The following is a 27,584-nucleotide window of genomic DNA, read 5'->3' on the forward strand; positions in this document are numbered from 1 at the left end:
ACATTTGCTCTCTAGTTAAATTGGTCTTCTCTTTCTTCATCACATCCCAATCACCCATCACTGTGATTGATGACTTTGTATTCAAGCTAAATGGATACTTGAATTTGATGCTTTTGTATTCAACATTCACAAAAATTTAGTCATTTTACAGAAATAATGAAAGAAATACTTCGCGGTAAGCAAAACTGCGAAGCATGCGAAGGTAAATACAACCTAACAAATATGACGCGGTTTGCAAAAACTGCGAAGCAAACTCATTATGCGAAGTCATTTTCTGGAGAAAATACTACATCAGTACATGAGTTTGCTTCGCAATTTTCGCAAACCGCGAAGCAAACTCATTCTACGAAGTCATTTTCTAGAGAAAATACTACTTCAATACATGAGTTTGCTTCCGAGTTTTCGCAAACTGCGAAGCAAACTCATTTTGCGAAGTTGTTTTCTGGAACTATACTATCATTTTGAACTATCTCTAAGTTCCATTTCGCAAAATATAGCTAAAAACCTGGAAAAAAACAACTAAACCATAAACCAAAATCGCACAAAACAGATAACACGAGAATATAAAACTCTAAAAACATTGAAATCACAGAAATACAATAGATACTTACCTTCTTTCCGCCTTTTGCCATTGAAATCGATAATAAACAATATGATAAACACATAAAAAATCGTTTTTGCAAAGAAAATGGTGCCTTTGAGTTCGCACAAAAAGAAAGAAACTAAGAGAAGAAGAAACATGAAGATAAAACGATGCATTCGATTCGCACAAGAAGAAAGAAACCAAAAGAGGAAGAATAAAGAGGAAGATGAAAAGATGCCTTCGGTTCGCACACGAAGAAAGAAAGGAAGAGAGGAAGATATAACGATTTGGGTATTTTGGGAAAGTCATAGATAAATAGTCTAGATATGTAATATGTTGGGTAATTGGTTTAAATATGTAAATTAGCCTCCAAATTGACCCAGTTTTATAATTTTTCCTAAAATAAATCCTTGCAAGAGTCCAAGTTAACCATTATATCCATTGTGTAGTTTCTGCTAACCAGAGTAAAATCGGTGGTTACAGATTTCAATTTTATAAAGAAACTTTTTATCCTAAAATGTGAATACTAGCAAGTAGACATGTTCATAGGCCGGACCCAGCAGGTTTTTGTCTAAAAATGCTCAGTCCAATCCTAGATAGGCTTGGGCCGGACTGGGTTCGGGCTAGGATTTTATTTTGTATCTAAAGACTTGGTTTTTCATCCCCAAGGATTTAATGAGTTTTTAGCCATTTTAATCAAGTTAGCAATGGTTAGTTATCCTGTAGTATTATTTTCAGCCATTGTTAGCTAGTTTTTACTTTAGAATTAATTTTCATTCATTAGTGAGTATCTATAATTACTATTTGTAAATTCCTTATCTCATTGAGACACATCTGAAATAGATTCATTTTTCCATTGTTTATCTGTAAAAGCTTCATCTGTCACCCACCCACAAGTTCTCAAGGTACCACCTCCAATTCGGAATAATGACGGCTCAAGTCATCAGGATTCATAAATGAGATCTCTTCCCTTTTTTATTTCTCATCATCTTTAATATAAGTTTCAATTTGGTTTCATTTCTCCGTATATAATTCTTTTTATTCTTATGTATGTTTGATTGAATGATTCAAAAGTCCAAACATCGATTGCTGGTTTATATTGTGAGTCTAATCCAATCATTTATATCAAAGATTTTAGGTATTGACAACACCACAGTAATGGATCCAAGTTCCTGGATCCGAGTTCTTGAACCCTTAGAGTTAGTTATGGTCTTACAAGAGAATCATGTGCTAAGCACCTTAGAAGGATAAGTTAGTTCAACCATTTCATGTTTATATAATATTAATTCGAGTTATAGTTATATATGAATATTGATTGGATACTTATTTTATCGTACCACTACCATTTCATGCCTAGGATTTATAAGTGTTCTGGATTAACTTAGGAGTATCTTAGTATACAAGCAAACTCAAATCAATCTGTCACCGTTTAAATAACGCTCGAGAATTGAGTAATCTGGTACTTGTAGTATAAATCATATAAATTTGAGACTTGCACTTCTCCAGATTATTACTTGATAACGATATGGTACACTTATCCCTTAGTGAGTCCTTTAAGCGTTAGCTCGAGGCGCATCAAGTTTTAGCCATTTTAATCAAGTTAGATTGTTAGTTATCCTGTACATTTATTTTCAACCATTGTTAGCTAGTTTCAGCTTTAGAATTAATTTTCATTCATTAGTGAGTATCCAGAATTTCTATTTGTAAATTCCTGATCATCTTGAGACACATCTTTTGAGCGGCCCCCGACACTCCCAGGTGGACCTAGACGGCTCCCAATGAGCCTTAGACGGTCGTTTTAAAAAAAATAGCCATTTAATTTTATATCAATTTTTCAATTTTAAATCAATTTTTTAAATGACTAAAAACTAAAAGAAAATACCTAAATCTATCAAATGTTATTTTATTGGCACATTTTTATTTTTTAAAGACATTAATGTCACAAATATTAAATATATATATATATTTCTATCTTAAATATTTTATATTATTATTTTTATATATTATAATTTATATTTTAATTGTATTTATATAATAATTTATTTATTAAAAATTATAAAAATACAAATCTGATTAATCCTGAATGGCTCTATCTGTCCGTGTCACACCCGACCCTAAACGACCTCAATCGGCATCGGGCGTGAAATAGAAAGATCATAATCAATACTTAGGAGTCTCCAATTTAACCAAATATCATTATATTACAATTGCAATACCAAAGTTCTAACCATAATTCTAACAATAAGCAGTCAACTTCCAAACCTCGCCTAATCGGGCGGTAACCTTCTCTATATCCTGTATTTTCTCACCTAAAAACATTAAAACATTTAAAAACGTGAGACAAAAATCTCAGTAAGGAACTATCAGCTATAAAAAAAACCAATTTTATTTAACATAGCGACATATATACCTTTATAAAGGGATTTAATCAAAACCTTATAAAATATACTCAAAACGTAAGTTCATAATATAGTCAAAGTAGTAAACCAAAACCATAAAAATATATCATCTTGTATCCATTCTTGAGTTCAAAACCTTATAAAATATTGTAATCAAATAAGTGTTTTATCAAACCAACTCGTATTTAATCAAACGTAAAACCTTATATCAAAATCAATCATAACCGAAAACATAATCCAAATGAACTTAAAACATTGTATCCATCCTCGAGTTTCTCCCCTTAAGTATCAATCAATAACCACATATATAGTCGAGACGTCTTTTAACATTGCCTATCTCATATGGTCTTACCCAACACTTCTTTGCCATACCCAATAGGTCTTCAAACTGTGTACACAGGCCATGTTCCTCACTGAACATGGTCTTCAAATATGGAACCACCGATCCGGATAACTCTCGATGGATATAAAATCATAAAATCATAACGTGGTCAAATATCATTTCACAATCAAATTCCAAACTATTTGATAACCAAAAATCATTTGGCTTCAATTAGCCATTTTGTATCATAAAAATCATATTTAGACTTCAAACCCAAAATAATAACAACAATAACCACAACAAATTTCTCAATCCAAAAACAATTCGTAAGAAATCATCAAATTCATTTTGTTCAATATAGATATATATTGAAACCAAAAACATATATGTATATATGTATATACTTTCAACCAACTTAAACCTTACATCAACATAATCAAGTAAAATCTGAAAATCACATAGAAGCGTATGCAATAGCTTCATTTGCATCATAATTTCATAATAAAAGCAAAATCGTGAAAAACCTCAATTTTACAAAATTTCTGTATAACCTTAAAATATCAATTTCTGAAAATTATTTGCTTATATATATATCTGTATACATAAAATTCAAAATATAGTTGATAGTTACTTACCTTGGTCACTAATTGAGGGAAATACACTCGTTCAATTCACCTCTAAATCTTGTCTAAGACGTTTCCCTCCAAATATTGTCGCAACTCAAAAACTCTTCGGTTAGGACTTAGAACTATAAATAAGGATGCTATATTTTAAATTTCAAGTGATTCGGATGGTCGAATCTTCGTAAATCAAAAAAACGGTGAAGAAACGATCGAAGAATGACGAAGAAAACGAAAAATAAAAGAAACAGAGAAAAGAAAAAGAAAAAAGAAGAAAAGGTGATCCTCATCTCCACCTCTTCGATTGTATATCTTCCAAATCTGGCAAATATCCAGTTTGGTCATCCATCTTTATATAATCTTTTAAAAATTACTCTAAACTTTTAATTTACACATAAAACCCTCAAATTAACTTCAAACTTTTTCTATAACACCAAATAAAAATCACACACCCAATAATTATAATATATATTAATGTCTAGATATAAATTCTAGAAATTTAGACCCAGACGTGATAGTCCGACTAGCGCCTAGCGTTTTTTATAATCTTGCTCCTTCGACATTAACATATTAGTCACATGGATTTCCACATTACCAACTTTCATTTGCTTCTCTCCATGGATCAAGTCGATTACTATATTTTTCAAGTTTCTCGACCTAAGTAACATGCTACATCCTAACATAGTTGATCCACCAACATCTATCTCATCACCAGATCCTTCAATCTCCACACTTAAGGTGCTTTCATCCTTCTCCTCATAGGAAATATCAAGTCCAAAGTCACTCTCTACCTTTTCAAGATCAATACTCTCACATTCCTTAAGCATACAAGTGAAGTTATGCCTAAGGGACATTTTATCAAATATGTAGGGTGTATAATTTCCAACATGAGCTTCACCAATGTCCCCACATGCAAAATTAATCTTCCCAATGTTCTCACCTACTAACACTCCTTCCTCCTCATTCTCATTACCCATAAATTCAAAATGAGATTTTAAATCATCACTGTTAATAGAAACATCCAACTCATTAGAAATTTGACTATCTATTACTTCAACAAGAGAAATTGAAAAATCAGGGTTTACCTCTTGAGAGTACAATGGAGAAAATATTAGTGATGACTCTTTAAGAGTTGCCATTAGAGCTTCTTGGCATGATAAGATAACTTTATCTCCTTCTCCATTTAGTTGAACCAAGAATTGCTTTAAATCTCTTATTAGGCTTTCCAACATGTCTTTTGTTCTGATGTTCATCATTTTTCATCTCTTGTTTGATGCTACTAATTTTACTATCCAAATACTCCATGGATGTTCTTCAACCTGTGATGAAATCAAGTGCTCGAAAAAGTCTCGGATTAGGAGAAGATCAAGACTTTAATATCAAATGATGCATAGAAGGGTTGAGAGTAGAAATTGTTTGAAGGTTTTAACATTAAACCAACAAACATATTCTCAAACTAAACTTTAAAGAGTTGAAAAACCTCAATTTACAATCTAAACTTGCAGAAATTTAGAAATCCTTAATTGATAAGAGTTGAACCCTAACTCTCTCAAGGAGCAATTTTAATTTGATTGATTAAAAAAATTCACTAAACCTAACAAATGAAACTACAATAAAGCCCATGAGGACAAAGTAATTCAACATAAATTAAAAGGGCTAAAAACGACAAAGTATAACTCAACGTCAAGCTAGTAAATAGTGAGTTGCAGAACTGCAATAAGATGGATGTCAGAAATTGTAAATAACCAATAACACAACTGCAAATAAGAGACATCTGAAAGGTAGAGGGCCCACTAGTCTTAGCATGTGATACAGTGTGTCAAACTCATGACAAGTCGTGTGAATTCTAATTTGAGAAACGAAAAGTTTTTGTTCTCAACCACACGACATGTGGCTTGTTGACACGTCGTGTGGACTCTCCACACGACGTGTTGAGAACTCCACATATGTGAATGCTGCTCCTCTTCCATACAGATTGTCATCTCTTCCACTCGGCATGTCGCCCATTAAGACATTGTCTCGTCCGAAATCTCAAACTGTCTCATTCTAGCACTCATTTCTCACGATAATAAGAACACAGTGATCTTCGATTCTTCTATGTTGCTTCGAGTTGAACCTCTTTATCCCAAGTTCTCCCAACTACCCGTTTTAACATATTTGACCAGCTTGATGCCCTTATCACAAACACTTTAATACAAAGGAGATTTTCATCAAACAATAAGGCCAAAGGCTAACTCCGGTTGAATATGAATGAAACTTCAATTAAGAGACTCGTCGTTCAATAATCTACTACAATAAAATCTTAAAGAACTTTGATATGTGGATATCTGGGAAACATTTAATATCATACCCAATTAATCATATTATATATGTAATCCAATAAAGTAATTCCTCCCTAAACTTTAACCATCAACTATTTCAATGGAGTCATTAGTCGTCACTCCCTCCTTAATCATTTTTCTATTTAATCTACCAAACACATCACTTATCATTTTTACCATAAAATATAATTTTTCAATAAAAAAAAACATCAATGGTAAATCCGTAAAATAAGTACCAATAGAATATAATATCATCTATAACCTTGACTAATATTAATTAAAAAAAATTGAATTAGTGCAAACCGACAAAATGTGATTGAAACTTGAATAATTAAAAATGTAATTAAATTTCTTCAAAAAAAAAAAAGTAATTACATAACATTGATTAATAATATGTTTAGATATTTGTTGACACCTATCTTCAAATTAGCTTGGAAATTAACGTCCAATCATATCTCCAGATATGTCAGTAAAACTATTCACCAACAGTAGTTAATAAAAATTGACAGTGACAATTAAAATTAATATTGCATCATTAATTAATTAATATTGCTTCTAAAAACTTCCTAAATCATCATTCGTCCAAACAAAAGAAAATATCAGACATTAGCAAATAAAATTAGAGAGTGAAGAAATGATGGAAATTGATAGAAAATATGTCCCCCATACCATACCATTTATATAATATATAGTTATAAATGGACCGTCAAGCACTCCTCAAAAATGCCATTTATCTCCATCTCTGCCCCCACAAAACTTTCTTTCCTATTGGGACAGACAACTTGAAAGAAGACAAAACAGCCCAGTAGTTGATTTTTTCCTTTTTCTTGTCCGAATATGGAAAATATTTGCAAAATTACCACCAAACTTTTGATGGACATGTACCTATCAAAACAAAAAAACAAAACATTGTCATAAAATTTCTAAACATTCATGGTCTTTTAAAGAAAATATATACAGGTACAAATAAATTATTTTAACTGAGTGAAAAATCTTTAACTGAAACATTATTCTAATTCAGGAAAAAATCCCCTTTTTATAGTAGTGGGTTCTCAACCTTATTTTCAGACCAAATAAAGCAAAAAAAATATAGGTACAAGAATGAATGTCTTACTTACTTACTTCTCAAAATGGTGCTGTTGAGGTTCTGTAGAGTGTTTTCTTTTTTGTTGTCTTAACTTCATCTGTTGTCAAATGCTGTTCATTTTTACAAAACTATGTCAATGTTTTTATCCCTTTTGGATTAAATATGCATCATTCCAAATAAAGAAAGTAAATATTAAAAAAGAAAGATGAAATTCTACTGTAAACGGGATTAGTAGTAGTCCTTTTCGGTCTGAGCGAAAGAATCACTAATGGTCCTTGAAATTTTTCAAGAAATTTACATTTTCTTGCTGCTTTCTAAGCCTTGCATTTTCTTCTCGCAATTGAGCCACTTCCATTTCTAACTCTTGTGTATACGCCTGTCGTAAATTAAAATAATAAACAAAAGATAAGAATAAAAAGTCATACATTCATATTCTAAATATTTAGACCTGCTTTCTGGCTCTGGAGCGAGCAGCAGATTCTCTATTCTTGATCATCCGTTTGTCTCTCCGATCACCAGTACCATTTTCTTGATTTTCTTGCCGTCTTTTCTTCAAAATGTTTGGACAAGAACCAAGAACACCATCGCCGGAAGAGGGAAAACCCGTATGGAGGAAATGATGGTGGTTTTGCCTGGAGGAGAGTTCGGTTTCCATGTACTGAAAATCGGAGCCGGAATTAAGGCTCAACATAGTGGCCGGTCGAGAATTGATGAGATCATCGGGAGGCTGATGATGATGAGCCGGAGAAACTTGTGCTGATGTCTGATCTTTTCTGGAAGGAGTAGCTAAGAAATCTTGGAGGATCATACCGGGAAAAGAGGAGCGGTTGTTGTTTTTGTCAAGACAGGCTAAGTTGATGTCTTGCCAGACTTCTTCCATGGATCTTGTGGAGGGGAAGATTTTCAGAGATTGAGATTGAGATTGGAGTGAAGAGAAAGAGGAGGAGGAAGAAGAAGAAGTAGAGAAGGAAATTGAAGAAGTACTAGTATCACTGTTTGCATTTCCTGGCTGAAATGATGGGGTCATGGGGGTCAGAGTAGAGAGAAGTAGGAAGAAGAAAGGGAAATTGAAACTGGGAGAGATAGATATGAAGAGATGTGTGTCTGGATTCTCATATGTACTTTCTAATTATATCTTTTTATTCTATTTATTACTAACCCACTTTTTTTTATTACCTATTTAATTTGGGGTTAATTTCAAAAAAATGTATATTCCCTGTGTTTTCACGTTTTTGAATACCGGTATTTGTAGTATTTTCGGAGCAAAAAGCATTCACGTGGTGTACTTCGTGAACAAATGGTACAGATTACTCATGAACGAATTAGTTTTAATCGTAAAGTGATAAAGAGGTTTCTTCTCTATCTTAACTAGAAGAAGTTAATCTAATTGATAAGGTGTAAAGCTAGCCTGAAGATGAGTTTTTGAATTTGATTGATATAAAGATAAGTATCCTTACAAACATTGAGATTTAAATACCTCCCATGAATTAAATACAAAAGACTTAAATACCCTAACTAGGGTTACAAAACATAAAGCAAGTGATAGGGGTTAGGTGGGGTGAAGTGGTTAATAGGCCTAAATGGCAAAACAATAAATAAGGGGGAGAAGAGATCTGATAGGAATTCTGGCAGCATCTGTCTCCTTGCTGATTAAGTCACCTCACACGGCGTGTGGAGTGGTGACACGCTGTGTGGCCAATTCCTTCGACCGTCTATTGTTCGTCGATGCATCCATTAAGGCTCATCTCCAACAGATTACACGATGTGTGAGTAACGACCACACATCGTGTGAATTAACACTCTAGTTCTAGGAGCTCATCCACCAGTCCACACGTCGTGTGCCTATCGTGAGAATAACAATGCTCATAATTACCACACACAAAAAACAATACTACTTGCATTTTTTTTTCTATTTAAGTATTTATTAATCAATTCTATATACACAAAAATGCTTGCTTGATCATATCCATTTTTTAACACCAACGATAGATATATATGAAGCATCAAATGAGAGTTACAGTCTAAAGCAGAAATTCTCCCAGAACCAGTAATACAACAAGTTCCAATCTAAAACAAAAAGATGATCACTAAGGGCTTTTGAAGCTATCCATTAATATACTATCACTTCTGTCTTATTTAAGATTAGCATGTATTAGGTTCGCGAAGGATAATGAAAAGAAATTCAAAAAGGGAACTCGAAGAAAGAATAAAAATGACATTGAATTTCTTTGTCTATTTTATCTGTTTTAAAAAGAGAATAAATACTATGACTGATCCTAATATTTTAGAGGTCTATAGGTGAAATACCAAACAAGGACCCTAGTAAATAAATACAAGTAAAAGATAGAGTATTGCTATTTTTTACTTGTAATTTTTATTAGATCAATTATGTAAAAGAAAAATTACTTATAAATGACAACTTTTTATTACATTTAACAATTGATCTAATAAAAACATCAAATTTTAATTAAAAAACATTTTATTTTGCATTAAAAATCCAGTTGCTCATACAAAACATTATCTACGACCATTTATAGATGCGGAATCATTAAAAATAGTGTCTACATCACTATTCCCAAAAATATTTCTCAATACATAAAATTGTTAAACCATTTAATTTTTCTTGAAACGTTGATAATCTCAAATAGTTTTTCAATAATTTTAACTCTAAAAAAATCTTTTAAAGGATACAACGGTTGCTAGCATAGTTAAGAGGATTCAAAACACTGATGGTTGATGACCCCTTACCTAGGGATGTTGAAAGGAGGGAGGTCAATCTTTTAGGCTGGTGTAAGTCGAAGGAAGGGGTGGTTAAACTCAACACTGATGGTTCTTGTCTAAGAATTTTAACCGCAGGTGGGTCCTTAGAGACGATGGTGGCAGGTGGGTTTCTGGCTTCTCTCAGAATTTGCGTATTGGATCTTCCTTTTCTGCAGAGCTTTGGGGGATTTTCTCGGGCTTGAAACTTGCTAAGGAGCTTGGGGTGAAGAAGCTTCTTGTTGAATCGGATAACCAAGAAGCGGTTAAAATGATTTCTGAGGGCAACGCTGTTTGCCGGAATAACCTGATCATTATTAAAAGCATTAAGAGGATTGGTTCCTCCTTTGAGTCTATTAGGTTTGCTCATATTTATAGGGAGCAGACAGGGCCGGCTACAGGGGGAGTTCCCCCAGGCCGTCGCCTAGGGCCTCACCTTTGGTGAGGGCCTCTTATTTTTTTTAGGGTAAAGTTCAAATAAAACCCCTATGATTTCACTAATTTTCAGATAAAGGACTGTGGTTTACTTTTTATTAAAACGAGGATTGAGGTTTTTAACTTTAACAAAATAAGGACTTTTTCGATTGATACTATTAAAATCGCCTTTGACGACTTCAAAAATGACATATTTTAAGAACTACTAATATTCTAAGTAACTTTAATTCTTCAACTTTTTTATTTTGAGATTGTTTAGATGATGTTTGGTAAAGAGAGAGAAAGTTAGTGTTTAGAGAGAGAAAGTTCCAAAAATGATGATTTTCGAAAATCGAAAATGTAGTTCGATAGAAAATATGACATTGAACAACTTTAACTCTTGAAAATTTTCATTTTCAGGTCGTTAAAGATGATTTTAATAGTATTAATTCAAGTTTGAAACCTCAATCCTTGTTTTGACAAAAAGTAAACCAAAGTCCTTTATTTGAAAATTAGTGAAAGCACGTGGATTTTATTTGAACTTTACACTTTTTTTATATTAAAAAAATGCCTCCGGAACATTGTGTGTTAATGTTTCATATAGAAAAAGAAAAAAAAGTCTCACACTCAATTTGCTTGCTTGCACTTCGTTTTTTTTTTTTTTTTTTTTCTAGATCTTTTATTTACTCATCATCTGTCTTGGAAATAAAATACTAACACTTTGAGAAACAATATAAATTAGAACCCAAATATTATTTTGTTATCAAATTTGTATTAATTTATAAATTTATAATTTTTTATAAATTACTAGATAAAACTAATTATAAGGGATAAAGTATTGAGATAGGTTTATGGTTTTTGAAAAAATATCAATTTAGGCTCTACGTACAAAATAGTACTAATGTATGCTTAATCTTTAAAAAAGGTACCAATTTAGGGATTAGTAACGGAACGTGACACCGCATTCATATTACTCCGTTAAGTTATGGTTTCTCGCTCCACTTACAATTGACAGAACTTAATTAAGTAATATAAATAACATGTCACGTTCCGTTATCGATGCCTAAATTAGTACATTTTTTTAAACGTTAAGCCTATATTGGTGCTATTTTGTACGTGGAACCTAAATTGATATAGTCCCAAAAAATCCATATTCCTATTTTGGTACCATATCCGTAATTATAATTTGTAATTTGATGTAAAGTGTTATTTACCCATGATCTATTTAAAATTTTGTTATTTGACCACACTTAGCTCTTGAACTATTCCAATTGATATTTCACCATATCTTGATGGAAACTTGACAAAATCGTTATCCCTCTGATACGTGGTGATATTTTCACATATAGACTTGACACGTCGCACGTCTTAAAATTTATTTGACACATAGATTTTCTTATGTGAAAATAATTAATTAGATTAAAACAAGAAAAACAAATAAAAATAAACCTCTGAACTAAAATTTATCAAATCTAATTGTCAAAATATCGCTAGGTGTCAATAGAATAACAATTCTATTAAGTCTTGATTCAAAGTATGGTGAAATTTCACCAATTGAGGGGGCAAATTAAAACATTTTGAATATATTGAGGGTCAACTGATAAAATTTTCGATAATTCGACGGTCAGACAGTGGTTTAAGCCTTATAATTTATAATAAACGTCCAACTCAACCAATCTCTAAATATCAAGATAAATTATTCTCTTTCTCCCCTCACAGGATCTTACAATTAGGTTTGAGTTCAACCGTCCAAGTTTAATTTGTAGGATTTAGTACTTTGTCGTCTGCTTGCTTCTATCATGACTGATAAGAATAAACTTGATTTTACATGTACAAAAGTAAAAAGAATAATTATTTCTTAACTTTATGCTATTATTTGATTTTGGTTGTCAAGATTAGCATATGATTTGAACTGTAATTAATAATATACTGGTTTTATTATTTGACATTTATTATTTTAAAAATAATATTGAATTTAGACGTGAAAAGAAGTACAAAGATTACCTAGGGCCTCCAAAATGCTGGAGACGGCCCTGGGAGCAGAACCGTGTTGCGGACCGTCTTGCGATGGAAGGGCACTCTAGTGTGTTGGGTCTTTCTACCTTCTCTTCCCCGCTGGTCTTCATCTCTTCTTTGATCTTGGAGGATGTGGTGGGGGTCAGTTTTCCTAGGTTGATCCCGAGTTGAGTGGTTTTTTGTTTTTGTTTTTTTTCTTTTCCTTTCCTACCAAAAAAAAAAGAGGATTCAAAACACAATTGAAATATTTGGATAACAATCTGTTGTTTTGACAAACTAAAAAATTCTTAATGGATACAACGGTTGCTAGATAGTTAAGAGGATTCAAAACACAATTGAAATATTTGGATAACAATCTGTTGTTTATGGATAACAATTACATAGAGAACCTCAACTACTTCTATTACAATTCATCTTGTTCCATCGTAATCTAATCTTTACCCTGATAATTTCTTCACAACCTCTACCCTTTCAAGATTAACACCTAACACAAATGCTATTACAAGAATTGATACAACAACATATCCAAAATACTTCACCAATTTCACTACATCAAATTTTCTTTTCCTATTAAACTCCAACTTCAGTGCTTTTATTTCCACACTCTTCTTCTGTAACTTTTTCTCCATTTTAACATTAAGAACCTTACATCTATTGAGTTTCACCTCCATCTCTACCACCTTTGCATATCCTTCCATATGTTTCTCACATTCCTTGATTTGTTGCTTCATCTCATGAATAACCTCCCTCGCCCTGTTACATACTCGAGGATCCAACCATACGGAATAATTACATTTCGCTTGGTCTTTGTATCTACCACAACTATAAAATCTTTGACCAATATTTGAATTTGTTGAAGCTGTTGGAACAAGAAAAATCAAACCACATCGCCAAGTCATCCAATTCTCAGACTTTGTTCTGCCATCTAGAGACGACTCTACATTTGAACCCATCACAATTTATAGACTACCGAGTTCACTAACCATGTCGAAGAAAGTATCGAACGTAACCCAGAAGAAGTAGAGAAGAATTCAGGAACCAAATCAATTAGGGATTAAATAAGAACAATTGAGCAAACGTACAATTTGGTTCAAACAAATTCAGAAGATTTGAAGAATAAAATCGGCTTCATAACAACAACAACAACAACAAAGCCTTAGTCTCGAAATGATTCGGGGTCGGCTAACATGAACCATCATATAAAACCGTGAAATCAAGTCGTGTCAGCGACACAAATTCGCTCCCTCCACTCCGTCCTATCCACTACCATATTTTCCTCAATTCCCAGTAAATTCATATCACTCTCGATCACCCCCCCTCCAAGTTTGCTTAGGTCTTCCCCTACCCCTCACCACTACATCCCTTTGCCACTCTTCGGTTCTCCTAACCGGCGCATCAAGCGCTCTACGTCTCAATCGGCTTCATAAGAGTTCACAAATTCTTGCTTTGAAATTTAGGAAATTCAGTTCATCGAGGAGATTTAGGGATTTGATTTTAAATAATTGGGGAGTAACAAGTGGTTTACACGACAGGGTTTATAAGATATGACTCGTTTAGCAGGGTAAAATTATCCTTGGCAGTCACATGCATTCTTTTTGTCAGATCAGCACACATAACTTCGTTTTCCCTTTTGCTTGTGTTTGCTAACGAGTTGAAACATATAGTACCATTTTAAAATCTTTTAAACCACATTATTCATGATTGAAACAAATGTAACCGTATGATTTTTTTTTATACTTTTCCTTATTTATATATAATTGTTCTTTTAACAAAAAATTATATATAATTTTAGTTGTTGCGTAAAATTTTATATAAATTATTAATTAAAGAGTACAGTAATTAATACTGATACAGTGTTAAAGTTTTATTAGTAATATATATGAATTGATCATGTCATATAAATAACATGCGTACACTCGAAGCATAGTGAAATCTCTTTAAAATAATTTTTTTTGAAAGTAAAATAAATTATTATAATATAATCGTGTGTTTATTATTTGGGTAATTAATTTATTAGTCTCTATATTTTGACAAAACATGCTGTTTAGTCTCCAGTCTTGATCACATGCACCTTAATGACCATGTAGAATTTACTCATTCACCGTTAGATTTAGGCTTATTAGAATTCTAAGGTGGAGATTTAAAGTATCCTGAGGTTTATATTTAATAAGCCTATATCTAACGGTGAATGAGTTATTAAGGTGCATGTGAAAATTTCTGGTTTAGTCTCTGTATTTTTAAAAACACACGATAAAGTCCCTAACGTTTTTTTTTGTGAAGTGTTTAGTCCCTAACGTTTTTCTTAGAGTATCTCCAAGGCAAAATTTTCATTTTGCCTTCCCTATCCTCAATTCTCTATATTTCTATCCCCAATCTTTATTTTTTCTTCAACCCATTTATATATTTTCTTCCCATATTCCATAATTTATTCCACTTTATCTATTTTTTATCTCTAATTTATTAATTTATTATTTTATTTATTCCCCAAATTAATGGGCAAATATAGATTCTTCCCCAATTGTGGGTAAGAATTGATTTCTTCCCTACAATTAGGGAAGCCAATGGGGAGTCCAACTCTCCCCAATTCCTCATTTCCAACCCTACATATGGGGAGGGTTGGAGATGCCCTTAGTGAACTGTTTAGTCTCTGCTATTAGACTCTCATGAAGATTCTGTTAGCCAATTTGGATTTGTGTTCTTCTTTTCCTTTATTTTTCTTTCCTTTATTTTCTAATGCATCTGAAATCAACTTTGAGTGTTCTTCTTTTTTATTTTCTTCTTAATCGTTCAAATTCGTAAGCATTGGGTCTGTTCTTTTTCTTATTCTCCATACAAATAGCTTCTTCTTCTAAATTGAATTTCCTCTTCTGAAATTTGAAGGTAAATAGTAAAGGGTAATTTAGTCATTTCCGAAGTCATAAACGGTAAAAAATCTAACAAACAGATGGAAGGACTAAACAGTTCACTGAAAAAAGATTAGGGACATTACCATGTATTTTTAAAAATATAGGGACTAAACTGTATTTTTTGTCAAAATATAGGGACTAATAAATTAATTACCCTTATTATTTATATATTTCACGTGATTTTACCAACCTCAAACATTAAAGATGAAAGCCCCACTTTCGTACCAAACAAAGTCCAAACATGAGCCCTGCTTCCTATAAATTCGCGCAGGCCCAAAACTTGATACGAACGACACCGTTTTGAGTATTGATTTAATATTCTCCCTTGAAAACTTTTCCATCTCCTTCTTCCCCATTCCCATCCCGCCGCAAATTATTTCAGCTGCAACTCCAACCTTTCCATAGCATTTCCATGGCATTAATCAGGTCAAAATCGCGAGTAGCTTCCAGCTTCTCTCCTTTCTTACTTAAACCCTTTTCATCGTCATCTTCTTCTACCTCTACTATAACCTCACTGCCTAATCTCCAAGCAGACGATGAAAAACCCACAACAATCTCAACGGCGGCACTAACTCCCGAAGAAACCAAAATAGCCGACGAATTTCATTCTTTCATCAAAGACAACCACCGCAAAAACCCAACTTCCACCTCTCCAAATCCTGATTTCACCTCCCCATCACTTTCCTCTGATTTTGCCCTAATTTCCTCCTCCGTCTCCTCCTCCATCGTCCGTCAAGTAATAGAGAAATGCGCCGCCGCACACCACAACATCCCAATCGCCCAAACTCTCGCTTTCTTCAACTGGTCTACATCTTTAGACGGATTCGACCACTCGCCGGAACCCTACAACGAGATGGTGGATCTCGCCGGTAAGGTAAGGCAATTCGATTTGGCTTGGCATGTTATAGATACAATGAAATCTAGAAACATTGATATAACAATCGAGACCTTCTCCAATCTAATTCGCCGGTATATCCGTGCCGGATTAGCTGCTGAAGCAATCAGAGCTTTTAATCGTATGGAGGATTATAATTGCAAGCCTGATAAAATTGCGTTTTCAATTCTCATTAGTTACTTATGTAGAAAGAGAAGAGCTAGTGAAGCTGAGACCTTCTTTAACAGTTTAAAGGATAAGTTTGAGCCTGATGTTATTGTATACACCAATTTAGTCCGTGGCTGGTGCCGAGCCGGGGATATACCGGAGGCGGAGAGGTTATTTGCAGAGATGAAAACTGCTGGCATTGAGCCAAATGTGTATACTTACAGCATAGTAATTGATGCTTTGTGTAGATGTGGTCAAATTACTAGAGCTCATGATGTTTTTGCAGAGATGATTGATGCTGGAGTTGAACCAAATTCTGTAACTTTTAACAATCTTATGAGGGTTCATGTTAAATCCGGTAGAACAGAGAAAGTTCTGCAAATCTATAACCAAATGAAGAAGCTTGGTTGCTCCCCTGATGCCACTACCTATAGTTTTCTTATTCACACACATTGCAAGGATAATAACCTTGATGCAGCTATTAAAGTGCTCGATTCGATGGTTAAGAACGGGTGTAGCCCGTTTGCTTCGACATTCAATACCTTATTCGGGTGCATTGCGAAGTTACAAGATGTCAATTGCGCGCATAGGATGTATGAGAAGATGAAAGAGTTGAATTGTAAGCCTAATACAGTGACTTACAATATCCTGATGCGGATTTTCGCTGAGTCAAAATCTACTGATATGGTCATGAAGTTGAAGGGGGAAATGGATGAGAATGGTCTCGAAGCTAATGTGAACTTGTACCAGGTTTTGATTTCGATGTTTTGTCGATTGGGGCAATGGGATAATGCATATAAGTTCCTTAAGGAGATGATTGAGGAGAAGTGTTTGAAACCGAGCCAGCCTGTTTACGAGATGGTTCTCCGGGTGCTGAACAAGGCAGGGCAGTCAAAAAAGCAAGAAGAATTAGAGAAGATGATGAACATTGGATTTGTTTCTCGCCCTTTAGAGAATATGAATTGATGAGATATATTAGGTGATATTCATATCTCTTTGTGGCCTTTTTGTGTAATCTCTGCTGATCTGAATATGCAATTGTTTGATTTATCAAGTTCCATAATCTTAGATATCCTTTATGAGATATAGTATTTGTTGTCCACAGAATTTATTCAAGATATGAAGGAAAATTTCTACTATGTTTCGTATGATATGTAAGAAAACTTGCTTTTGATTTCCAATATTGGCTAAAATAGATGGTAGAATGACAAACCCTATGGAAATGCCTTTCACCATACTTATTAAGTGTCTGTTTGTTTCCACTTTTTGGAACTGCTTTTTTCTTTTCAATACTAAATAGGAGATAGGAAGTGTTTGGTAAAATTTCGAAACATGTGCTTTTTGGAGAGAAAACAATTAATATCTATTGCCCAAGAGCAAACAGCAAACAGTAGCAGCAAACACGAACAAACAAACGGGCCCTAAAGCTCCAAGGAGGTCTTGGAGCCTAGACATAAAGCACATAGGTCCAAGTCACTAAGATCATAAATAAAAAATAGTGAAATAATAAATCATATCTAATTATTCATAGTTGTAATTATAAAATGCATGAAATCTCAGTTGGTGTCTACTTCTCTCCTTTAAAATGGATCGGTGTTTGCGTTGTTTTTTGCTATATTTCTACTATCCAAATCTTATATATATATATAAGCGTTGAGTTGAGATTGGAACATCTTAGTTTTAATTTGGGACCTTAAAAAATATTATATAGCTTCTAAACTTGCACCTAGACACGTCTCAAGGCAAGCCCACGAGGCTCAAAAAGACGCGCTTAGGTGAAAGTCTTTTGAACAAAGTTCGCATATATGCATTTCAAGGCAGAACCACAAGACGCACTCAGTTTCTTGAACATAGTCTGTCTAGACAAATTTCAAAGAAAGGGTGCATGGCTCAAAAGGCGCACTTAAGGATGTCGATAGGTACCCAACACTATCAGATCTTAATTGGATTACTCATACCATGTCTAAAAAGGTATATGATGGGTACTAGCTTAAAAGAAATTACCCGGTATGAGAATATCTCTGGTTACTCGTCCTTACTCCTTTATATAAAAGAAACAAATCAATAGTTTTAAAGGTAGGAAGTGAGATTTAAAAACACAATCTATTATCTCGCCGGTGGATCGGTTTGTTTCTATTGATTAAGTTTGAAATATATATAACTTGTTATATATTATTTGATTATTATTAATGTCACTACGGACAACATTAAATCATTTTTACTCCAACAACCACCGTCAACCATCACTCTCAAAATGCTCTTACTTGTGTCTAGCTAGCACATTTGGAAAGATAAGAAAATCGGACTAAAATTTGTAAATTTTTAGTTTATGTATCAATTCTTAGCAAGGGTACCCGCGGATATCCACAATTTAAATGGAACGAGAACGAGATTCATATTGTATATCCGTTAGGGTAATGCGACGAATACGAGTAATGAAAAATTAAACAGGTAAGGATTTGAGATTGACATTGTCCATATTCTACCCGTTGCTATTCCTATGCTCTCAAGCGCCCATCTATAGAACAAAAGCCACCTTTTGGCTTCTCAAGCGACATGCCTGGAGCCTAGCACCTTGTGCTCGCCATTGATAATATGCCTTTCACTATGAGCAAATTTCTTACTGTTATCTCTTTCCTCTGTGCACATTTTTTTATAAAGATCTATCCACAAATTCTCGTTTGCATTTTATTATAGTTTTTTACTCATATAAGTAGATCTGAGTAGAAGTATACTGCATCCAAAACACAAAAAGAAAACACATTATTAGCATTTAGAACTCTCTAAAAACAAAAGAGTACCATATGGCAGCATCATCAACGCCATTGTCTAGGAGTCTTCTGATGACATGATGAATTAGGCTTAGGATGCTGCTGATTCAAATGAATCTGAAGACTCTGATTCCCATTAAAAACATTCAAACACTTTGAGTGAGGACAAACTTGCTTATACTTCTTGTGACAATCACTATTATGCATATGAAACCCATTAACTCTGCTGAAACAACGACCATCATGAATACAAGCATGTTCATCTTTGTTATGGTACTTCTTCATATGAGTCTTCACCTGCTTTGTTTCACGAAACACGTTGTGACATACTTTGCATTTTCTCTTCAACCTCCTGTGAACTGCCTTGTTATGTGCTTGGAAATCCTCAAGCTCGGCGAATTCTTCCCTATCGTGAATGCATTTGAGTAATTCTGGGGATTCAGACTCTTCTTCTTCTTGAGGTGAAAATAGCCAATCTAGTTCTAGTTCTACCTCTTCTGATTCTTGGTCTTCCATTCTGCAATGCCAAAGAATGGCGAAATAGAACTTTTGAGGCCCTCTTAAACTGTTACAGGAGAACTGAAAGGTCAGTGTTGTTAAAAATTGAAACAAATTATGTTATTGGTGCATCCTGCCTAATCAGAACCTTACTCGTTAATCAAATTGATAACTAATCATGTTTAGTTCATTAATTTCAATTCATGCATCTGTTTATCTTATCACCACTGAATCCGGAACATTTAAATGGTGCTGCAATTAACGAGATTATACACCATTTGTGCATTCTGATACACCATTTTTTTCTTAATTTCCCACCTTCACAAATCAATAATGTGATTATCCAGTGTATCCATATTCTTTAAGAGAACACTAATCAATGAAAAAGGATATTATATCACTTTAGTGTAAAGAAAAAAGTTACTTTCATTAATAAATTCTAATAGTCTGGAATCATAATAGAATTTCTGGAAGTTTTGGGTTCAACATACAACCTTTTTTATTTTTATATTTATACTTATATACATATATGGGAAAAAAAAAAAATTAACTGGAAAAGAAATGCTACATCTAGCTAAGTTCTTTCCAGAGAATAAGTTCTATATAAATAAGATCTATACAACATTACATTTTGAAGAAATGGTAAGAAAATAAAGCTCTTTAGGCATTACATTAGTTAAACTAAACAAATCGTGGAGAAATGAACGAAATGATTGCAATTTGCATAATCCTTGGTCTCCAATCAATGGCCCTGCATATCAAGGGTCTCATCCAAGCATTTTAATCTCTCTTTTCCTTCGCTAATCAGAAATCGAATCCTTTGCTTGTCTTTACAATTCCGATTATTCTCCATCTCCTGTCTTATTGTTTGCTTCAATTCCACTGTATAATACACTCATTTCAGATTAAGCTGCAACAAAGCATCTTTTAAAAGGCATATAATTATAGATCAGAAAGCTCAAAAGTAATCTTTGGATTTTCTTAAGAGAAACTTCACTCCTTGGAGTGACTAATTGCATAATATAACTGAAATATGTCGAGTCCAAAGATCGGTAACAACTAACAACCAAGTGAATGTGAAATTGAACACAAGTAACATAGTGTCCATTAGTTCTCCTTTCTCTAGCTGTTTCTTTTGTTGTTTTACTTCAAACATCAGATATAAAGTGTTTCGTAACGATTGAAAACAACTGTTGATAGGCATTTTGCAAGGAAAATCAAATAATATCTACTAGCTATTAGTAACACTAAGCATCTAACAATAACAACAACAACAACAACAACAAACAAAAAACAATAAACAGACACATAATGTTAAAAAGAAATGCAAAGCAAATGCTGTTCAAAGTACATGTGCAGAATTCCTCATTTTGAAGTAACAAGTCAAGCAAAACAAGTAAGAAGATCTGAAAAGAATGAACAGGCCAACACAAAAGTTCAGTAGTCTCTCTTAGTGACTGAGAAGGAAGTTCCTTTGCCAGTAATTATTTGCAGAAGATGAATATAGAAGAAGAAAATTCACCTCTAGAATGATTAGGGGCTCTTCTAGCAATCCTTAGTGCTTGTCTGTATAGCTTCAATACTTGAGCGCGGATAATAAACTCCTGTAAATCCAACCGAAGAACCATAGTTGCTTCCCCCAATCTATGTTACAAGAAAACAAAAAGGAACACCGGGAAATGTTATTTCTAGAAAAATATAGTTAGGAAATGGTAAGGAGAACGGACATGACGCGTAAACACTAATGAGAAGAGTTTCCGTGCAAGATAGCCCCAACCAATATGATGGCATATTGTATAAACATGCAAAAAGGTTTAAACATCTAGAGAAGATCACATAGCAAGAGCAGATAGTCAGCAATTAAAATCCACTTTCACATGCCCATCTAACTCAGTTACATTTCTTTATAAAAAATAAAACTCAGTTACATTTCAAGATCTTCATAATTAAAAACCTTTCCAGTCTATATCAAACAAAAGCGAAGGGCAATTAAATTAAATATCAAATTCATCCAATTTCTTATGAATCTATGCTTTACTTTGAACAACTGTGAACCTAAATCAAATATCAGAATCAAATTAGCAAAACGCAGCCCAAAGCTAACACAACTGACATATCCCAAACTTCAATTCTTCGATGAAATTGATTAAACCAGCAAATTACTCAGAGATTAAATTAGCTTCATTCATAATACAAAGTTTGAAACAATGAAGCCAGACAGACATACCTTGAGCAGCGGAAGAAGAAAATTAGGTTTTATCAGGATCTGTTGTGATGTGATTAAGCGGGAACTAGAGACAGGGTAGACTTCCAAAATTCTACCGACAGGATTGCATTAAACGACGTCGGCTCAGGCCGTCGTCGCATTTTGACTATGATGGGCTTAAACATGTAGATACAGGCCCAGTGATTGGAGATGGGCCTACACGACGTATAGAATTTCATTTTGCACAGTTTAAAAGTAAAAATGTGTTGAACTTTGAGCATATTCTTATTTAAATTGGATGATTAGTGGTTAATTCACAAATTTAAGTTTGTTTGAGATTCATTTTATATGTTATTTATTTTAATGTTATATTAAATGAATGTTAGAAATCACCTATACTATTGAAAACAGTTCAGTATACCTACTGAAGAAAGACAAAGAAATAGTACTATAATTTAAGATGAATGAATAAGAAAACAATTAAAATTATTTAATTGTGAACCTATTGTATTGAAAAATAAAGGGTCGATTTTATTATTGTTATTCTAACAATTGTAGCAGACGATGCATTGGATTAAATTTGTGTAAAATAAATTTAAGCTATGGAAATTCACATATTACACATTATATAAAAAGTTAACAACATCAACTAAAATAGAACTCAAAATGGATATATATATATATATATACACACACACATAGACAAATGCATACAATAAACGTGGCTCTATGTTATTGTGTGTGAAGTGATTATTAGATTTCCACCCAATTGTTTTCCTTTTAGAGTTTGAGTGGTTGAATAAACAAATAGAGAATAAAAGTATATTTCATATTTTATATTTGATTGTTTTCTCTTAATAATTGTTTATGTCACGTGGATAAAATTTAAAATTAATACCTCATAAATAGCCATGAGAATTGAACAAGAATAATAATTAATAAGCAATTAAACTGTAAATAGCTATGACAATTAGAATGGGCATTTGTTCATATTCCTTTTTTATTTTTTTATTTTATTTATTTTTTTTTTATTATAGAGTTCTTATTATATTTCATGGAATTAATATTTTCATTATCTCTCTGTTTCATTATATGGAATTATTATATTTCATTTCATGGGTATTCCATTTTTTCTCTATTTTATTCTGCGAACTAGCAAATATATATAGTTGTAGGATTTTTTTAATTTATCATCACGATTAATAATTAGATATATAGACTAATATAATACTAGAATTTATGTTATTTTATAATGGTAGAAATAGGATATTACTATTTACCGCCCCTAATTTACTTTTCACCGTCACCTCTTTTATCCTTTGCCCTTCTCATTTTTTCCTACTAAAACTCAAAATTCTCTCTCCCTTTCTCTCCCAAGCCAAAAAAACCCGACTTTTACGAAAATGGACCCGAGCATTCCCAAAGACTATGACTTCGAACACGAGATATTATTACGATCCTAAATTTACTCAAAATTCTCTCTCTCCCTTTCTCTCCCAAGCCAAAAAAAACCCGACTTTTACGAAAATGGACCCGAGCATTCCCAAAGACTATGACTTCGAACACGAGATATTATTACGATCCTAAATTTAAATAAATTCACGTTTCTGCATTTTTTTTTTGAATTTGGCCTCAACGGACGGCGCATGCTGCCCATTCCATGGACTGAACGGATGAACCACCCGTTTGGCCTACAGAACGGACAGCATGCGCCGCCCATTCCAGCCGTAGGACGGGCAGTGTGAGCTGCCCGTTTAGCCTAAAAAAGGCCCGAACAAGCCCCGAATTTTAATTTTTTAATTTTTGCAAGTATTGTTAATACCTGTTATGTATTTTTTGTATATTCAGGAGCCGCTAGAAGATTGGAATCCCAACGACATTGATTACAGTTCCCGTTTCATAATGGACACCGTTTTCCCTTCGTGTCAAGATGCTGTTGATTGGACAAAACAGGTAGCTATTCAAAATGGGTTTGAGATTATAATATCTTCGCACAAACATGGGGGAAAGCAGAAGGTGTTGAGATGTTCACGGGGTGAACGTTACAGAGGGAGAACTTCTGAAGATACTTTAATAAGAAAAAGTAAAACTAAAGCGTGCAGATGTAAATTTCAGATTAAAGCCTATCAACATTCAGACCTTTTTGGTTGGGGGATACAGACTAAGGCTGGGTTAACTGGTCAGCTCAATCATACGTGACGTGTGTATCCAGAGGGAAGTCGGCAGATGAGCGGACTCAGTACCGCATCTAAAATAATTGTGCGTGATATGAGTTCGGCTCAAGCAAAGCCCTGTGCTATTTTATTTGTCGTTAAAGAAAAGCATCCCGCAGACAACGCAACAATTAAACACGTCTACAATTATAGGGATAAGATGAGGAAGGGTGGGTTCGAAGGTAGAGACCCGGCTAGTCAGTTCTACCATATTGCTCTCGAGAACAAGTATGTTCATTATACGCAAGCTGATCCTCATTCTGGCGTGATAACACATGTGTTTATGGCACATCCAGAATCAGTAGATTTATTCAGGACCTATTACTAGTACATCGACATTGATTCAACGTACAAAACTAACAAGTATAAGATGCCATTTGTTGAAATTGTTGGGATGACGCCATGCAATAACAACTTTAAGATCGCGTATGCCATAATTAAAGATGAGACTGAAGGGAGCTATCGTTGGGTCCGCATCTTCCGAGCAGAGGTAGTAACCGCACGTGAGGTAGTATGCATGTGTCCAGAACGCGCCTCAGCAATATCATCATGTAAATTAACCAAAAAAGCAAGTAAATACATTTGTTATACTCAATTTCTCGTTTTTCGATTTTTTTACCAGTTCGGGCCTGCCAACGTGTGACCCGAATAAATTTTTTTTGAATTTTTTTTAAAACGACCCGTTTTTGGCCTGGGCGGGTGACTCACACCACCCCGTCATTGGTGCGCCACAACCGTTTGGCCCTACAGCCAAACGGACGTGGCATCCGTTTGGCCGTAGGGTCAAACGGGTGGCTCACTCGTTCCACCATTAGGTGGAACGGGTGAGCCACCACGTTCCACCTAATGGTGGAACGGGTGCGCCATGCAGTGGAACGCATGGCGATCTCGTTGCCGCCATGGGCGGAACGAACAGTTCGTGCGTTCCGCCCACAGCGGCAACGGGAGGCGCACTCGTTTAAGCAAAAAAAAACGGGTTCCGCCTTTGATTTTGGAGGCGGAACTCGTGATTTCGTTCAATTTTTGTAAAAAAAACTTACCGGAACTTTCATCAAGCCTTTTTCCATTCCTTGCTTTGGTGGCATGTCGTTTTAGGTCGGGTTTTTTAATATCTTAAAAAGCTAGAGAGGATTTGTATTTTCAGTTTGAAATTGTGAGAAGGGCAAAAATGTCAAAAGGATGCGGTGAAAAGTATTTTAGGACCGGTAAATAGCAGTTCACTAGAAATATTCAGATATGAGCGAATATAATATATATATATATATATGTGAATGAAATGAACGAGATCAATCAAAGAGAGAAGGTGGTAAGAGTTTACCCTAACTGTTTATCAATAGATAGCTTTTTTTTTTTTTTTTTTTTTTTTGTAAAAATATATCTTTAACAAACTAAGAGAGCTAAAATTCTACCTCTCTCCCCCCCCCTCCCCTCGATACACACATTGCCCCTCCTCTCTCTCATGCGCAATCGTTCTTAGTACGTGGATCTATCGTTTCTTCCCTCGATTAACTTCAGTATAGTCGAACCGTAAACTGATAATACAAAGATCGTAGTGATCCACTCTTCTGCTGCTAGTCACATCAAAAGTTATCCGCGCTCCAAGACGTAATCTGATAATCTGACTTGATTGTGTGGTATTTATCATTCATTGGTATCAGAGCCATAAATCTCATGTTCTGTCAATTTTGATCTACATATATGAAGAAATACATAGGTTTTACATGCGATAATTAGATTCAAGATTATTGGGCATGTATACGTATTTTTCTGATTGGTTTTTTGCAAACAACATCGCTGGAATCGCACGAAACAATGTGCGTGGCGATTTAGGGATTTTGTTCGGAAGAGTGTCAATTCTAGTCTCAATAGAGAGTGTGTGACTCTCAAACTTTATGCTCATCGTATTGAAAAATGAACTTCACAAACACTATTAGAAATCCCCAAAATCCTAGATTAGAATATGTTTCAAGAGGAAAAGACGGCAGGAAGACAGTGCATGTATCACACGCGCCAGAAAATGGTTAGTCGCCACATGTCGCGCGTACGACGCACGCAGCAATAATATTGTGACAAATAGTACCCTCCGTCCAATCCACGCGTGCCGAGCGCGTGGGAGGCCGTCCAATGGTATTTTAACTGCTGATTTTTTTCAAACCTTATTTTTGCAATTTTTTTGATTTTTAAATTTCAAAGTTAGTCAATAGGTTAAAAATTCTTGTTTCCGGTAATACAAAGATTGTAATAATTATTGTTTTCGCTCCTAATCTTATAAAAAATTATCCATATTAAAAAAAAAAAATCTGATAACCCGGTTTGATTTTGTAAGGTTTATTATTTATACAAATTAAATTCTTATTTCTATGTGCATCATCCAATTTTAACTAAACGAAATTGAAAATTATGCGTTCAACTTTACGCAATACTTTTAATTATTATACAGTCATAGAGTCACGTAATAGACTGGACATTTTTTTTTTCTTTTTCATTCTTATCCAATATATAAATTTGGCAAAAGGTATCCTGAGGTTCCTGATCTTTTATTATTTGGTGTATTAAGTCTTGGATCTTTCATTTAGACATATTGAGCCTCTGATCTTTCATTGTTTGGTGCATTAAGCACTCGATCTTTCATTTAGTCACATTGAGCCATTGATCTTTCATATATGGGTGTATTAGGTCCTTTTGTAAATCAATTCATATATGCGTGTATTAAGGATCTGTTTGGTTCAACTGTTAACTAATAAATGTTGTTGTTGCTGTTAGCTGTTTGCGGTTGTAGTAAGCTGTTTGTTATTAGTTGTTTAATTATTAGCGTTTTACTCCAAACCGCATGAAATATAGCGTTTGGTTAGGTTTATATAACCGCAGTGTTTCATATTTTCTCTGGACACTGCAGCATATTAGAGCTTTTCATGGACAGTTGTTTGTAGTTACGTTATTATTGACAAAATTATCATTCTTATTTCCATTAAATGTGTTTCCTTTTTAACATTATTTTTATTTCTAGAACAAAATTATCGAAAAACAAAGTTTCGTTGCGTTCAATAATTTTTTTATTTTTTATATAATCTATTTTTATTAATTTGTATAATATATTTTTTATTTTATAATTTATTTGTAGATTAATTTAAAACATGTCCATATTAGAAACACCCATATATGAACCAACAACATCAACAGTTGAACCAAACAGGCCTTTAATACATCCATATATGAATTGATTTATGGAAGGGTCTAATACACTCATATATGAAAGATCAAGGGCTCAATGTGTCTAAATGAAAGATCGAGGGCTTAATGCACCAAACAATGAAAGATCAGGGGCTCAATGTGTCTAAATGAAAGATGGAAAGCTTAATGCACCAAACAATAAAAGATCATGGACCTCAAGATGCCTTTTGCCTATAAATTTTGTCTTGTTTGAATATT

The 27,584-nt window shown here is 33.8% G+C and overlaps 3 protein-coding genes across 7 annotated transcripts; 1 reads left to right on the top strand and 2 right to left on the bottom strand.

Annotated features, from left to right (window-relative positions):
* Positions 1-6,532: 6,532 nt before the first annotated feature.
* LOC136200776 (protein FD) lies at positions 6,533-8,419 on the bottom strand. Of its 5 annotated transcripts, none has more exons than XR_010673511.1 (4): positions 7,781-8,419; positions 7,550-7,708; positions 7,368-7,442; positions 6,533-7,130 (listed from the first exon to the last, which is right to left on the bottom strand). XR_010673511.1 is itself a non-coding variant. In XM_065991216.1 (4 exons), the coding sequence occupies exons 1-3, from the start codon at positions 8,357-8,359 to the stop codon at positions 7,371-7,373; spliced, it is 729 nt and encodes a 242-aa protein (XP_065847288.1). In that variant the 5' UTR covers positions 8,360-8,419; the 3' UTR covers positions 6,533-7,130; positions 7,368-7,370. The 5 variants fall into 5 exon arrangements, 3 of the variants coding, with proteins under 3 accessions (XP_065847288.1, XP_065847289.1, XP_065847290.1); XR_010673510.1 differs by having other exon boundaries at positions 7,364-7,442; XM_065991216.1 differs by having other exon boundaries at positions 7,631-7,708.
* Positions 8,420-15,734: 7,315 nt separating this feature from the next.
* Positions 15,735-17,648, top strand: LOC136201195 (pentatricopeptide repeat-containing protein At1g20300, mitochondrial-like). The gene has a single exon (XM_065991790.1). The coding sequence runs from the start codon at positions 15,838-15,840 to the stop codon at positions 17,431-17,433; it is 1,596 nt and encodes a 531-aa protein (XP_065847862.1). The 5' UTR covers positions 15,735-15,837; the 3' UTR covers positions 17,434-17,648.
* A 2,569-nt stretch (positions 17,649-20,217) lies between these two features.
* LOC136200461 (uncharacterized) lies at positions 20,218-22,050 on the bottom strand. The gene is made up of 3 exons (XM_065990838.1): positions 21,964-22,050; positions 21,259-21,380; positions 20,218-20,618 (listed from the first exon to the last, which is right to left on the bottom strand). Exons 2-3 carry the CDS (start codon positions 21,362-21,364, stop codon positions 20,479-20,481), a joined length of 246 nt encoding a protein of 81 aa, XP_065846910.1. The 5' UTR covers positions 21,365-21,380; positions 21,964-22,050; the 3' UTR covers positions 20,218-20,478.
* Positions 22,051-27,584: the final 5,534 nt, after the last annotated feature.

This window comes from Euphorbia lathyris, chromosome 7, assembly GCF_963576675.1.
Source record: "Euphorbia lathyris chromosome 7, ddEupLath1.1, whole genome shotgun sequence".
NCBI classification, from domain to species: Eukaryota; Viridiplantae; Streptophyta; class Magnoliopsida; order Malpighiales; family Euphorbiaceae; genus Euphorbia; species Euphorbia lathyris.

Coding starts and splice junctions, on each gene's coding strand:
- LOC136200776 (XM_065991216.1), bottom strand. CDS start 8,359: ATGACCCCATCATTTCAGCCAGGAAATGCAAACAGTGATACTAGTACT. Junction 7,709..7,780: donor GCTCCAGAGCCAGAAAGCAG/GTCTAAATATTT, acceptor AATTTACGACAG/GCGTATACACAAGAGTTAGA. Junction 7,443..7,630: donor TTAGAAAGCAGCAAGAAAAT/GTAAATTTCTTG, acceptor AAAAATGAACAG/CATTTGACAACAGATGAAGT.
- LOC136200461 (XM_065990838.1), bottom strand. CDS start 21,364: ATGGTTCTTCGGTTGGATTTACAGGAGTTTATTATCCGCGCTCAAGTA. Junction 20,619..21,258: donor AGCCCCTAATCATTCTAGAG/GTGAATTTTCTT, acceptor TGTATTATACAG/TGGAATTGAAGCAAACAATA.
- LOC136201195 (XM_065991790.1), top strand. CDS start 15,838: ATGGCATTAATCAGGTCAAAATCGCGAGTAGCTTCCAGCTTCTCTCCT.